The following is a 15795-nucleotide window of genomic DNA, read 5'->3' as shown; positions in this document are numbered from 1 at the left end:
TACTGGCAGGGTAGGGATCCTGAAAAACCAAGACAGCGTGGAGTGGGCTTCACCATCAGAAACTGTTTGTTCAGAATGATAGAGCCACCTTCAAATGGCTAGGAACGCATACTGTCCATCTGACTGCTCACCGCCTCTGGTCCAGTACACCTACTCAGCATCTATGCTCCCCACCTGAAGTTAAAGACCAGTTCTACAAGGAACTCCATAATATGATTAACAAATAATGAACATTTGTTCCTGTTGGGGGACTTTAATGCCAGGGTTGAGGCCGACCATGACTCATGGCCCTCCTGTCTTGGGCGCTATGGCGTTGGAAGGATGAATGAGAATGAACAAAGACTGCTGGAGTTGTGTACCTATCATAACCTCTGAATCACCAACTCATTCTTCCATACTAAACCCTGTCACCAGGTTTCATGGAGGCACCCAAGATCACGTCGTTGGCACCAGCTGGACCTCATCGTCACAAGTCGAGCCTCTCTAAACAGCGTTCAAATCACACGCAGCTTCCACAGTGCGGACTGCGACATCGACCACTCCCTGGTGTGCAGCAAGGTTAGACTCAAACCAAAGAAACTGCATCACTCCAAGCAGACGGGCCTCCCGCGCATCAACACGAACAGAATTTCTTATCCATGGCTGTTAGATAAGTTTCTAAATTCACTTGAAAAAGCCCTCCAAAACACTCCTGCAGGGGATGCAGAGACCAAGGGGGCCCACATCAGAGACGCCATCTATGAGTCAGCAATAACTGCCTTTGGCAAATGTGTGAAGCAGAATGTAGGCTGGTTTCAATCTCACTTTGAAGAGCTAGAACCTGTCAGAGCCGCTAAGTGCATTGTACTGTTTAACTACAAGAAAGCCCCCAGTGAGTTAACATCTGTAGCACTTAAAATAGCCAGGTGCGCTGCACAAAGAACAGCCAGGCGCTATATAATTGACTACTGGCAACACCTATGCAGTCGTATTCAGCTGGCCTCTGAGAGTGGAAACATTAGAGGAATGTATGATGGCACTAAGAGAGCTTTTGGGCCAACCATCAAGAAGATCGCCCCCTCAAGTCTATATCAAGGGACACGATCACTGACCAACGGAAGCAAATGGACCGCTGGGTGGAGCACTACCTAGAACTGTACACCAAGGAAAATGTTGTCACTGAGACTGCCCTCAATGCAGCCCAGTCTCTGCCAGTCATGGATGAGCTGGACGAACAGCCAACAAAATCGGAACTCAGTGATGCCATTGATTCTCTAGCCAGTGGAAAAGCCCCTGGAAAGGACGGCATTACCCCTGAAATAATCAAGAGTGCCAAGCCTGCTATACTCTCAGCACTCCATGACCTGCTTTGCCTGTGCTGGGATGAGGGAGCAGTACCACAGGACATGCGCGATGTCAATATCATCACCCTCTATCAGAACAAAGGTGACCGCGGTGACTGCAACAACTACCGTGGAATCTCCCTGCTCAGCATAGTGAGGAAAGTCTTTGCTCGAGTCATTTTAAACAGACTCCAGAAGCTGGCTGAGCATGTCTATCCTGAGGCACAGTGTGGCTTTCAAGCAGAGAGATCGACCATTGACATGCTGTTCTCCCTTCGTCAGATACAGGAGAAATGCCACGAACAGCAGATGTCCCTCTACTTTGGTTTCATTGATCTCACCAAAGCCTTTGACCTCGTCAGCAGACGTGGTCTCTTCAGACTACTAGAAAAGATCAGATGTCCACCAAAGCTACTAAGTATCATCACCTCATTCCATGACAATATGAAAGGCACAATTCAGCACAGCGGTGCCTCATCAGACCCCTTTCCTATCCTGAGTGGTGTGAAACAGGGCTGTGTTCTCGCACCTACACTGTTTGGGATCTTCTTCTCCCTGCTGCTCTCACATGTGTTCAAGTCTTCAGAAGAAGGAATTTTCCTCCAAACAAGATCAGGGGGCAGGTTGTTCAACCTTGCCCGTCTAAGAGCGAAGACCAAAGTATGGAAAGTCTTCATCAGGGAACTCCTCTTTGCTGACAATGCTGCATTAACATCTCACACAGAAGAGTGTCTGCAGAGACTCAGCGACAGGATTGCGGCTGCCTGCAATGAATTTGGCCTAACCATCAGCCTCAAGAAAACAAACATCATGGGGCAGGACGTCAGAAATGCTCCATCCATCAATATCGGCGACCATGCTCTGGAAGTGGTTCAAGAGTTCACCTACCAAGGCTCAACTATCACCAGTAACCTGTCTCTCGATGCAGAAGTCAACAAGCGCATGGGAAAGGCTTCCACTGCTATGTCCAGACTGGCCAAGAGGGTGTGGGAAAATGGTGCACTGACGCAGAACACAAAGGTCCGAGTGTATCAAGCCTGTGTCCTCAGTACCTTGCTCTAGGGCAGCGAGGCCTGGACAACGTATGTCAGCCAAGAGCGACGTCTCAACTCATTCCATCTTCGCTGCCTCGGGAGAATCCTTGGCATCAGGTGGCAGGACCGTATCTACAACACAGAAGTCCCCGAGGCGGCCAACATCACCAGCATATACACCCTACTGAGCCAGCGATGCTTGAGATGGCTTGGCCATGTGAGCTGCATGGAAGGTGGTAGGATCCCCAAGGACACTTTGTACAGCGAGCTCATCACTGGTATCAGACCCACCAGCCGTCCATGTCTCCGCTTTAAAGACATCTGCAAACGCGACATGAGATCCTGTAACATTGACCACAATTGTGGGAGTCAGTTGCCAGCGATCGCCAGAGCTGGCAGACATCCATAAAGTCAGGGCTAAAGAGCGACGAGTCGAAGAGACTTAGCAGTTGGCAGGAAAAAAGACAGAAGCGCAAGGAGAGAGCCAACTGTGTAACAGCTCCGACAACCAATTTTAACAGCAGCGCCTGTGGAAGAGTCTGTCACTCTAGAATTGGCCTTTATAGCCACTCCAGGCGCTGCTTCACAAACCACTGACCACCTCCAGGCGCTTACCCATTGTCTCTCGAGACAAGGAGGCCAAAGAAGAAGAAGATTTATGTGGCTGATCTATTTCAGTTTCTGGTCAATGGTAATCCCCAGGATGTTGATAGTGGGGGATTCAGCAATGGTAATGCTATTGATTTTGATTTTGTTACCTTCACATATAGAGTCTTAAAGTCACTTTGTAATGTCTTTGCTGTAATTCAGTTACTGTTCAGAAGGGTTCTTCTTGCTTTAGCTGGATCTCTCACACAGCCTCTGACTCGGCTGGCTTTTTTGAAGCGTCGGCTTGAACTTCCTTCTTTCTCGAGAGGGCTACCGTTTTAAGTTAAAAATTCATCACATTGGAGTTTCTGATAGAAGACACATGGCCCTCTCCCCTGTTGTGACTATAGAATGGGCCAGGCTATGATAACCATGGCTATTGATTGATGGCTGGATGGGGACCATTCTGTTAGCATGGTGCTACTTCACACCTATTCACGTTGGTATGGGCTATGAGACAGTCTGTCTCCAGAATCCTTTGTTAGTTCATTCATGTCGATAACAGTCATTAAAATGCAATAGTGCTTGTCAATTTCAAAAGGGGTTCACCCCAGAGCTATTTCAGATAAGGTTAACCAGTTCAGTCTTTGTAGACAGGTTTGTTGATTTCCAGTACATGAGGGATCACGTGACCCCCTACTCCATTCTGACTGTGGCAAAGGGTCCATGTTCTCGTGATTTTGTTGAAAAAGTTGACTTTTTAACTTCATAATTCTTCCATTTCATTGCTAGTTTCATCATGGCTCCTTCTGCAAATGGCACAGGGCTAAACGAGTTAAGTGACATGGGACAAAACCAGGGCTGTTCAGGGGCGATGTCAGGAAGCATTTCTTCACACAAAGGGTAGTGGAAATCTGGAACTCTCTGGAACCTGCAAAAAGTAGCTGAGTCTGGAGGTCAATTGAAAATTTCAAAACTGAGACTGATAGATTTTTGTCAGGCAAGGCTACTGAGGGTTATAGAAGCAAGACAGGTAAAAAGAGGTAAGGTACAGGTCAACCACAATTCAACTGAATAGCAGGAATGACTTGAGGGGCTGAATGGCCTACTCCTTGTCCTGTGTTCATACAATGTCTCTGTGTGGTCATTGTTAGACAATAGTGTTTTAATGGTGCTCATCTTGATAAAGTGGCATTTGCTCACCCCTGTTATCCTGAGTTTGGGTCTGGAGACTGTATGTCTACAAAAGTCATTGTTCGACCAACTGGTTGAAAAAGGTAGCCATTTACATTGACTGGGGCCATGGACATTTGTAGTGCTTTCTCAAAGGCTGGTCCAGACATGATGGTTTTATTCTCCAGCAGTCACGATGTATATTTCCAATACAGGAGAGGTCACCTGACCTCTAACTCCATTTGTCTTTCAACAAATGTGTGTCAGTTCATGGTTCATAATCGCTCCTTTTGTGTGCAAAACAAAGAGAACGCCTTTTCTACTCAATTCCAATGAGTTGCAACGACCCCCAAACTCAGAGTAATATTCTGGATTATTGATTCACACCATGTATCAGAAGCTCACTCAGCACATTCAGAAAAATCTATTTTCACGCTTGTGCCACCTGCAAGGATCCTCAGCCAATGGCCAGGAAATGTGGAGGGAGCATTATTCTGTATCTAACCTGGGAGTGTGTGATGGGACAGTGTAGAGGGAGCTTTACTCTGTATCTAACCCGTGCTGTATTTCCCCTGGGAGTGTGTGATGGGACAATGTAGAGGGAGCTTTACTCTGTATCTAACCCGTGCTGTATTTCCCCTGGGAGTGTGTGATGGGACAATGTAGAGGGAGCTTTACTCTGTATCTAACCCGTGCTGTATTTCCCCTGGGAGTGTGTGATGGGACAGTGTAGAGGGAGCTTTACTCTGTATCTAACCCGTGCTGTATTTCCCCTGGGAGTGTGTGATGGGACAGTGTAGAGGGAGCTTTACTCTGTATCTAACCCGTGCTGTATTTCCCCTGGGAGTGTTTGATGGGACAGTGTAGAAGGAGTTTGCTCTGTAGCTGATAATTACAGTAAGTCTGTAAAATGGTATTATGTCCCTCGCACGATCAGTAGGAAATTGAAAAATAAGATGAAGGGCAGTGAGCTAAGAAAGAGCAGGTGGTTTCAGCCTTTGTGTCACTGGCCATTGCGAGTGTAGTGATAACGAAAGCAGGAAGTACAATGTCTAAAAATACAAATAGTGGCTTCGCACAGAGCCTCACACAGAGGCTGAGGCTGCAGAGGGAGGACAAATGGCTGACAGTCTGAACAGGGATCTGAGCTGCACCATCTGTGCCGAGATGTACACTGACCCTGTCACCCTGGACTGTGGGCATAACTTCTGCAAGGCTTGCATCTTGGAGCTGTGGGGCGCAGCGCAGGGCACTGTTTCCTGCCCCCAGTGCGGGCAGCAGTTCCCCCGGAGGGAGCTGATGACCAACCAGCTGCTGGTGACCATCGTGGCCAGCCTGCGGCGTCTGAACCTGGAGGCAGGAGCCGGGGACAGTGGTCTGAGGTGCCCGGTCCACAGTGAGCAGGCAAAGCTCTTCTGCTCCAAGGATCTCAAGCTGGTCTGTTCCACCTGCTTGGCACTGGGCGAGGAGGGGAGCCCTACCTTGATACCTGTAGAGGAGGCCTACACGTTCTGCAAGGTAGGGCTACTTGAAGCCGGCGTTTCCGTAGACGGCACCTTTGTTGGGGGATGGGGCAGAGGTGGGGCTGGTCGGGTGGGGATTGTAATTTTCCGCTTCACTGCCTTGGCAGTGAGCTCGCGGATCACCTGCAATCCGCAGAACCCGAATCATAAGTAATTCAGGAGAAACCTCTTTAGCCAGAGAGTGGTGAGAATGTGGGCACTTGCTATCACATGGAGTGGTTGAGATGAATGAGATAGATACATTTAAGGGGAAGCTAGATAAACACATGAGGGAAAGAATAGCATAAGTAATATGTTGATAGGGTTAGATGATAAGGAACAGGAGGTGGCTCGTGTGAATTAGAAACGCTGGCATAGACTAGTTGGGCCAAATGGCTTGTTTCTGTACGGTGCACTTGATATAACTCTATGATGTTTGTCCCACTGATTTAAACCAGGGTTGTCCAACAAACGGCCTGAGGGCCAGGATCCAGCCCGCCAAAGGTTTCTATCCGGCCCCCGCGTGTAAACTGTACCCGGGGCCGTTCCTTATCCTCACCAGGGCTCCGTGACTGGAGATGGGAAATTTCCCATTGTCTCCTTCTTGCAGACCGACCTATTTAAAAACATTGCACTGTCAGTTTCACTGCTGACAGTTGCTGACGGTGGGAACGGCCGTCCCCCAGCCTCGGACAGATTCGGGGTTTTCTAAAAGCCCATCGGAAAACCCTGAATCTGTGCGACTGTGGGGAAACGGCTGTTCCTGCTCTCTGCAACTGTCAGAGAGAGAGAGAGAAAGGGGGGGGGGGGAAGAGTGAGTGGGAGAGACAGAGGGACAGAGAGAGAGGGGGCTGCAGAGAGAGAGGGGCAGAGAGAGGGGGCAGAGAGAGGGGGGAGAAAGAGAAAGGGGGACAGAAAGAGGGAGAGAGAAAGGGGACAGAGAGAGAGAGGGCGACAGAGAGAGAGCGGGAGGGACAGTGGGAGAGGGGGGATAGAGAGGGAGGGGAACAGAGAGGGAAGGGAACAGAGAGGGTGGGGGGAGACAGGGATCGACAGAGAGAGGGAGATGGAGGGGCAGAGAGAGAGAGAGTGATCAAGAAAGTAAGTCAATAAATTAGTCTTCTCATTTCAAGCTTCTTCACCAAAATGTACATTTGTTACTGTTTTGATTAAGAGCAAGATCAATTTTAATGCCTTTATCTTTCTGAAATTGTCTCACTGCTCCGCCCCCCCCCCCCCCCATGTAAGACAATTTTGTAATGTAGCCCCCCCACACGAAAAGGTTGGACAACCCTGATTTAAACAGAAACAAAAATTGGGTAGCGTATGTCATGAGCAACTGCAGTTTTACAGCTGGGCTACATGTTTAAAATCTTAGCCCCAGTGTCTCTTTCTGTTTTTGCCCATTGCCCTTTAAAATCCGAGATGAAAGTAATGTTCTCGCCTGCTGACATATCAAACCAAGGAAGCGAGTGAGTTCTCCCAGCTTTTGCTAGCGAGGTTTTAGCTGTGGGTCAGTGGGTAGCACTCTCACTCCGAGTCAGAAAGTGGGATTCAAGTCCCACTCCAGAGACTTAACCACGTAATCCAGGCTGGCAGTACAGAGGGAGCGCTGCACTGTCAGAGGCACAGTCTTTCAAATGCAACATAAAACCAAGGCCTTGTCTGCTCTCTCAGGTTGATGTAAAAGATTCCCTGACACTATTTTGAAGAAGAGTAAGGGGTCCTGAATAACTTCTTTCCCTCGACCAATATCATAAGAATATAAGAAATAGGAGCAGGAGTAGGCCATTCGGCCCCTCAAGCCTGCCCCACCATTCAATAGGCTCATGGCTAATCTGCACCAGACCTCAACTCCCCGATATTTCAAAAATCTATCTACCTCCTCTTTAAATATTTTCAGTGATCTAGCCTCCACAACTCTTTGGGGTAGAGAATTCCAGACATTCAGCACCCTCTGAGAGAAGAAATTCCTTCACATCTCAATTTGAAATGAGTGTCCCCTTATTCTGTAACTATGTCCCCTAGTTCGAGATTCCCCGACTAGTGGAAACATCTTCTCAACATCTACCCTGAAAGCCCCCCCCCAGAATCTTCTATGTTTCAATAAGATCACCCCCTCATTCTTCTAAACTCGAATGAATAAACGCCTAACCGGTTTAGCCGTTCTTGATAAGTCAACCCCTTCATCCCAGGAATCAGCCTAGTGAATCTCTTTCGTACTGCCTCCAATGCCAGTATATCCTTTCTTAAATACGGGGACCAAAACTGTACACGGTACTCCAGGTGCAGCCTTACCAACATCCTGTACAGTTGTAATAAGACTTCCCTATTTTTAAACTCCAACCCCCTAGCAATAAAGGCCAAAATTCCATTTGCCTTCTTAATTACTTGCTGCACCTGCATGTTAACTTTTTGTGTTTCATGCACAAGAACACCCAGATCCCTCTGTGCTGTACATTTTTGGAGTCTCTCTCCATTTAAATAATAGTCTGCATTTTGATTCTTCCTACCAAAGTGCCTGGCCTCTCGCTTTCCTACATTAAACTCCATCTGTTGTGCCTAATACGCACTCTACTCTTAAAGAATCTGAGGAATCTGATTGGTGAAAGGTATATCAATATTTTATTCACACATTAAATCATCAAATACAAGCTCTCACTACTTGTACAGTATACTACCCGTCAAGACACGAGGTGATCAGTCTCGGACTTGCGGCTGCTCTTCTGTTCCCTGAGCCCCTGGCTCAGGGTATCTTCTTGAGTGTTCTTCCCCGGGGTTCTCGTACCCTCCTCAGTTTCAGTCAGGGGTTAAGTCTTGTTTCCAAGACCCTCCCCTCTTACTTACTCATAGGGGTCTGGTATAATGAAATAATGATAATTCCTTATTTGGCTCAGTGAGAACCTGTTCAAAAAAAAAACTTCACAGTTTCCCATTATCTGCTATGAATCAGATCTTATCTGGTATCCATGACAGCCCCCTTTATCTGCTACATGAAAGACAGGGTCTGGTATCATCAATATGTCTTATCTATACTGTTTACAATTCCTCGGCTATCTGTGTGTTTGTGGCCCGTTTGTTTTAACTAAGTTTTTATGTGTTTTTACTGGGTCTACACCATCTGCCAAGTTTTTTCCCACTCACTCAACCTATCTATATCCCCTTGCAGATTCCTTATGTCCTCATCACAACATGCCCTCCCACCTATTTTTGTATTGTCAGCAAATTTGGATAGATTACACTCTGCCCCCTCCTCCAAGTCATTGATATAGATACTAAATAATTGAGGCCCTAGGACTGATCCTTGTGGCACTCCACTAGTCACATCTTTCCAACCTGAAAAAGATCCATTAATCCCGACTTTCTGTCTTCTGTGTGTTAACCAATCCTCAATCCATGCTAATACATTACCCCCAATACTGTGAACTCCTATCTTGTGCAATAATCTTTTATGTGGCATCTTATTGAATGCCCTCTGGAAATCTAAATACACTACATCTACCGGTTCCCCTTTATCAACTCTGCTTGTTATATCCTCAAAGAACTCTAGCAAATTTGTCAAACATGATTTCCCTTTCACAAAACCATGTTGACTCTGTTTGATTGTGTTAAGCTTTTCTAAATGTCTTGCTATTTCTTCCTTGGTAATGGACTCGAGCATTTTCCCAACGACCGATGATAGGCTGACTGGCCTATAGTTTCCTGCTTTTTGTCTCCCTCCCTTCATGAACAGGGACGTCACATTAACGGTTTTCCAATCCACTGTGACCCTCCCGGAATCTAGTCAGTTCTGGAATTTTTCGACCGATGCCTCCACTATCTCTGCAGCCACTTCCTTTAAAACCCTTGGATGTAGGCCATCAGGTCCTGGCGACTTGTCTGCTTTTAATCCCATTAGTTTGTCAAATACTTTGTCCCTCGAGATAGAGACTATTAAAAGACCTTTTCTCCCATTAGCTCCTTGCTTATCTGATATCTGTGAGATGTTTATAGTGTCCTCCACCGTGAAGACCAATGTAAAACATTGGTTTAAATTATCTGCCATTTCCCTGTTCCCTGTTATCAATTCTCCAGTCACATCCTCCAAGGGTCCCACACTCACTTCAGCTACTCTTTCTTTTTATATACCTGTAGAAGTTCTTGCTGTTTGTTTTTATATTTCTTGCCAATTTACTTTCATAATCAATTTTCTCCCTCTTTATTAGCTTTTTAGTAATCTGCTGCTGGTTCCTAAAACATTCCCAATCCTCTGGCCTGCCACTAGTTTTTGCTGCTTTGTATGCCTTAGTTTTAGATTGGATAATTTCCTTGACTGCCTTTATTAACCACGGGTGGTTCATCCTTCTCATCGAGTCCTTCTTTTTGACCAGGATTAATTTTTGCTGAGCGTTATGAAATATCTGCTTAAATATCTGACACTGCTCATCCACTGACTTTCCCTTTAGTCTATTTTCCCAGCCGCTTTAGACAACTCTTTCTTCATACCTCTGTAATTGCCCTTGTTTAGGTTGAGGACACTGGTTTGAGACCCGAGTTGCTCGCCCTCAAACTGAATTTGAAATTCTACCATGTTGTGCTCATTACCCCCTTGAGGATCCTTAACTACGATATCTCTTATTAATCCTACCTCATTACACATTACTAGATCTAAAACAACCTGTTCCCGGGTAGGTTCTGCAACATATTGCTCTATGTAACAATCCCTGATGCACTCTACAAATTCGTCTTCCATGTTACCTCTGCCAATCTGATTTCTCCAATCAATATGCAGATTATAATCACCCATGACAGTTGTAGCGCCCTTCTTACATGCTTCCATTATTTCCCGATTTATACTTTATCCTACAGTGAGGCAGCTCTTCGGGGGCCTATAGACAACTCCCACCTGTGACTCCTTCCCCTTGCTATTCCTTATTTCCACCCAAACTGATTCCACATCACGATCTATTGCACTTGTGTCCCTACTCACCACCGCACTGATACCTTCCTTTATTAACAAAGCTACCCCACCTCCTTTTCCTTTTTGCCTATTTTTCCAGAACGCTGACTACCTTTGAATATTGAGTTCCCAGTCTTGGTCACCCTGCAACCACATCTCTGTAATAGCTATCAAGTCATATTCATTTATTTCTGTTTGTGCCATCAACTCATCTATCTTGTTACAAATGCTGCATGCATTCAGATAAAGAGCCTTAAGCTTTGACTTTTTACCATTATTAACTCATTCTGGTTCTAATTTCTGCTGCACTCTTCTGCTTAAATTTTCAGCCCCTTCCTGTCGCACTTTGGTAACCGTTCACCTCTTCACTACCCTGCACCTCTGTTCTCTCGTTTCTTTTTGATTTTTTAAACTTCCCTTCAATTGAAACCTCCCTCCCACTAATTAGTTTAAAGTCCTATCTACAACCCTAGTTACACGATTCGCCAGGACACTGGTCCCAGCATGGTTCAAATGGAGCCCGTCCCAACGGAACAGTTCTCTCCTTCCCCAGTACTGGTGTCAGTGCCCCATGAATCTGAACCTATGTCTCCCACACCAATCTTTGAGCCACGCGTTTACCTCTCTAATCTTATTTACCCTACGCCAATTTGCACGTGGCTCAGGGAGGAATCCGGAGATTATTACCTTTGTAGTTCTGCTTTTTAATTTAGCCAGATTGTGTTATTGTTGTTTTTGGGACCTTGCTGTCAGAAAAATGGCAGTCGCATGTCCTGCATTACACTGCATAACTGCACTTCAAAAGGTGCTAATTGGAGGCAAAGTGCCTTGGGACATTCTGAACTGCTGCTCTTTTTTTTCCTTGACTTTGTACCTAGATGCAGAGGCCCCTGAAATACTGCAAAGGAATTCTCCTGGTCAACCACAATAACATGGATGGGAGACCTGGCAGAGACTTCTCCCTCCACACCTCCTGAGAAATGGCATTACTTTCTCCATCTTCAGTTATCCACCGTTTCTACCTGCTGAGATCACAGTGGGATAACTGGAAGACACATCCACCACACCACCACCACCCCTCCCCGCCCTCCCCCACACACCCCCCGCGACTTCCCGAACTCCCCCCAGCTGATATGGATTTTCAGGTCTTGAGGGGGCACAGAATCGGGTTTGCGTGCAATGCCCTTCGCAGTTGAATAGCCTGCCAACACTCGGTATGTGGGGTCACAGGGGAAGATAGACCAGTTGGGTGAGGTACTAGGGAGTTTGCTGTGGAGGCACAATTTATTTATTTTTAAAAAAAAATTTATTTAGAGATATAGCACTGAAACAGGCCCTTCGGCCCACCAAGTCTGTGCCGACCAACAACCACACATTTATACTAACCCTACAATAATCCCATATTCCCTACCACCTACCTACACTAGGGGCAATTTACAATGGCCAATTACCTATCACCTGCAAGTCTTTGGCTGTGGGAGGAAACCGGAGCACCCGGCGAAAACCCACGCGGTCACAGGGAGAACTTGCAAACTCCACACAGGCAGTACCCAGAATTGAACCCAGGTCCCTGGAGCTGTGAGGCTGCGGTGCTAACCACTGCGCCACTGTGCCGCCCGCCAGAGAGGAGTGAGGTCTTTCAGAAAATGAGTTGGGGAGAGGGGAGAAAGGGGGATAGGTGTTTTGCACTTAACTCCATGCAGTTGGTGTGGTAGTGAACAATTCTGCAGGACGCCCGAGGTCTGTCATCATGAAGCAGGTTTTGATGAGGCAATTGGACATACATACCTGCTGCTCATTGAGCTGTTTAACCTTTGTTTCTAATAAATATTCAGCACCATTCATGACTCCTCAGATAATGAAGCAGCCTCTGGACAACTCCAGGCTTGGGCTGATAAGTTCCAAGTAACTTTCTTGCCACACAAGTGCCAGGCAATGACCATCTTAAACAAGAGAGAATCTAACCATGTCCCCTTAATGTTCAATGGCATTACCATCGCTGAATCCCCCACTATCAACATCCTGGGGGTTACCATTGACCAGAAACTGAACTGGACCAACCACATAAATACTGTGGCTACAAGAGCAAGTCAGAGGCTGGGAATTCTGTGGCAAATAGCACACTTCCTGACTCCCCAAAACCTGTCCACCATCTACAAGGCACAAGTCAGGAGTGTGATGAAATACTCTCCACTTGCCTGGATGGGTCCAACAGAAGGGATTGGAACACCAGAGCCGGATGGATTGTATCCCAGGCTGTTAAAGGAAGCCAGGGAGGAAATAGCAGATGCTCTGAGGATCATCTTCAAATCCTCACTAGTTACAGGAAAGGTACCAGAGGATTGGAGGTCTGCAACTGTTGTATCATTGTTTAAAAAGGTTGCGAGAGATAGGCCAAATAATTATAGGCCGGTCAGTCTGACCTCGGTGGTGGGTAAATTATTAGAATCAATTCTGAGAGATAGGATAAACTGCCACTTAGAAAGGCATGGCTTAATCAAAGATGGTCAGCATGGATTTGTTAAGGGAAGGTTGTGTGTTACTAACTTGACTGAATTTTTTTGAGGAAGTAACAAGGAGGATTGATGAGGGTAGTGCAGTGGATGTGGTCCACATGGATTGTGGTAAGGCATTTGACAAGGTCCCACATGGTAGACTGATCAATAAAATAAAAACCCATGGGATACAGGGGAATGTGGCAGGTTGGATCCAAAATTGGCTCAGTGACAGGAAACAGAGGGTAATGGTCGATGGAAGTTTTTGCGAATGGAAAGCAGTTACTAGTGGCATTCCACAGGGCTCAGTATTGGGTACCTTGCTATTTATGGTATATATTATTGATTTGGACTTAAATGTGGGAGGCATGATCGTGAAATTTGCAGATGACACAAAAGTTGGCAATGTCGTTGATAGTGAAGAGGATAGCTGTAGACTCCAGAATTATATCAATGATTTGGTTGAGTGGCTGGAAAAGTGGCAAATGGAATTCAATCCAGACTGTGAGGTAATGCATTTGGGAAGGGCAAACAAAGTGAGGGAATACACAATAAAAGGGAGGATATTGAGAGGGGTAGAAGAAGTGACAGACCTTGGAGTGCATGCCCACAGGTCCCTGACGGTGGCAGGACAGGTAGATAGAGTGATGAAGGAGGCATATGGAAGGTTGAGGTATTATTTATTGGATGAGGTATAGAATACAAAAGCAGGGATGTAATGCTGGAACTGTATAAAATACTGGTTAAGCTGGAGTATTGCGTACAGTTCTGGTCATCACATTACAGGAAGGACATAATTGCTCTGGAGAGAGTACAGAGGAGATTTACAAGAGTGTTGCCAGGACTTGAAAGTTGCAGCTATGAGGAAAGATTGGATCAGCTTGGGTTGTTTTCCTTAGAACAGAGGAGGCTGAGGGTCAACTTGATTGAAGTGTATAAAATTATGAGGGGCCTAGATAGAGTAGACAGGAAGGACCTGTTTACCCCAGCGGAGAGGTCAATTACCAGGGGGCACAGATTTAAGGTGATTGGTAGAACAATTAGAGGTGACATGAGGAAAAACTTTTTCATCCAGAGGGTGGTGGGTGTCTGGAATTCACAGCCAGGAATGGTGGTGGAGACAGAAACCCTCAACTCATTTAAAAGGTACCTGGACATGCACCTGAAGTGCTGTAACCTGCAAGGCTATGGACCAGGTGCCGGAAGGTGGGATTGGATTGTTTTTTCAGCTGGCGCAGACACGATGGGCTGAATGGCCTCCTTCTGTGCCGTAAGTTTTCACTGGCTCTATGGTTCTGACACCCTAGTTGTAACACCACAGCACATGATAGCACCAACAACCTGTGCTTCTGGTCTGCTGGATTCCAATTGTAGGGAGGATCTTACTGGAATATTATTCTGTACAACAGTGGCGAATGAGAAAGGATAATTTTGCGAGTGATGTGAAGGTGTTTGGTCCATTTTGATTCTGTACATTGGGAGCGAATACGACATAGGTAAGCACTGTATTCGTCTTTTCCTTATCTCTATTGTTAGGTCACAAAGCAGACAAGAAGTGGTAGCTATTCTCAACACTTTAATGAAAGCTCCTCCCAGCACCAAACAATGAATGGCAAGTGTCAATCTTATTTTCCCTCCGACAGAAAAAAATTCCTCTCCTGAGTTTTGGCTCCATGCACTGATGCCACGGCAATGCGGGCAGAGGGCATTCGGGGGTCAGAGCTGAGTCTCGACCTGTCCTTGCCTGACCTACGCTGACAGACTGAAGGAGGCCATTTGGCCCTTTGTGCCTGTGCTGGCTCTTTGAAAGAGCTGTCCAGTTTAATCCCACACACCTCGGCTTTTTTCCATAACCCTGCAAATTAGTACCCTGCAAGTATGTGCCTAATTTCCTTCTGAAATTTCCCATGGAATCTGATTCCACCTCCCTTTCAGACAGTGTGTTCCACATCTAGTAACACTCTGTGTGAAGAAATTTCACGTCATATTCCCCCTCGATTTTGCGTGAATTATTCTAAATCTATGACCTCTTTCGCCAATCAACTTGCCGGAGGAGATGGCTTCTCCACACCAGCTCCATCAAACTTCCTCACAATTTTGAATCCCTCCATTCAGCACCCCCCCCTCCCTTAACCTTCCCTGCTCTAACATTCCAGCGGGAAGCTCCGGATGACGAGGAGGATCCCCGGGTCATTACTCCTCCAGCTAGCCGGGAAGAAAGCATCAAAGAGAGAAGAGCTCTGGTCGCTGGGCACTGGGTTCGCAGCTTGGGGGAGGGGGGGGGTGGGGGTGGTTTGCTCAGGTCAGACGGAAGCAGAGTGGTGACCCACCCGCTCAACTCCACCTGCCTAAAGCCAGTCATCCTAGTCACCTGGATTGTGAGTCAGGCTTCCAACTTGTCCGTATAAAATAGGTTTAACCTTACAGAAGAACCCATCTTCAGGATGTAAAGTGGTGGACAAAATAAGGGGTGGTGGTGATTTGGTGAAGGGGGTGAAATTAGTCATTGGCAGGAGTGCAAATCAGGTGTCAATAGGAGAGTAAATCCGGTGGGGCTTAAAACAGCCTGGTGGTTTGCTATCGAACAAAACTAATTTCTCCCGTCCCAGGATGTTTCACATACCACCAGGCATGGAAGGAAGATAAAGAAGCAAAGTAGAAACTGAGCTCAACTGTAACACTTCAATTGGTAACGTGGCACAACGAGGGCATAGCAGCTGGGATCCTCCCACTCTACGTGGT

At 46.5% G+C, this 15795-nt stretch overlaps 1 protein-coding gene across 2 annotated transcripts in view; it reads left to right on the top strand.

Annotated features, from left to right (window-relative positions):
- Positions 1–5210: 5210 nt before the first annotated feature.
- LOC137345970 (zinc-binding protein A33-like) overlaps positions 5211–15795 on the top strand; it is a 67752-nt gene continuing 57167 nt past the window's right edge. For both annotated transcript variants that reach the window (XM_068009232.1, XM_068009231.1), the window contains exon 1: positions 5211–5635. In XM_068009232.1, coding sequence (XP_067865333.1) covers positions 5237–5635 — 399 coding nt within the window. In that variant the 5' untranslated portion in view covers positions 5211–5236. The remainder of the gene's footprint in view (positions 5636–15795) is intronic.

Source organism: Heterodontus francisci, chromosome 29 (genome assembly GCF_036365525.1).
Source record: "Heterodontus francisci isolate sHetFra1 chromosome 29, sHetFra1.hap1, whole genome shotgun sequence".
Taxonomy (NCBI): Eukaryota; Metazoa; Chordata; class Chondrichthyes; order Heterodontiformes; family Heterodontidae; genus Heterodontus; species Heterodontus francisci.
This window is presented reverse-complemented; position numbering and strand designations above follow the sequence as displayed.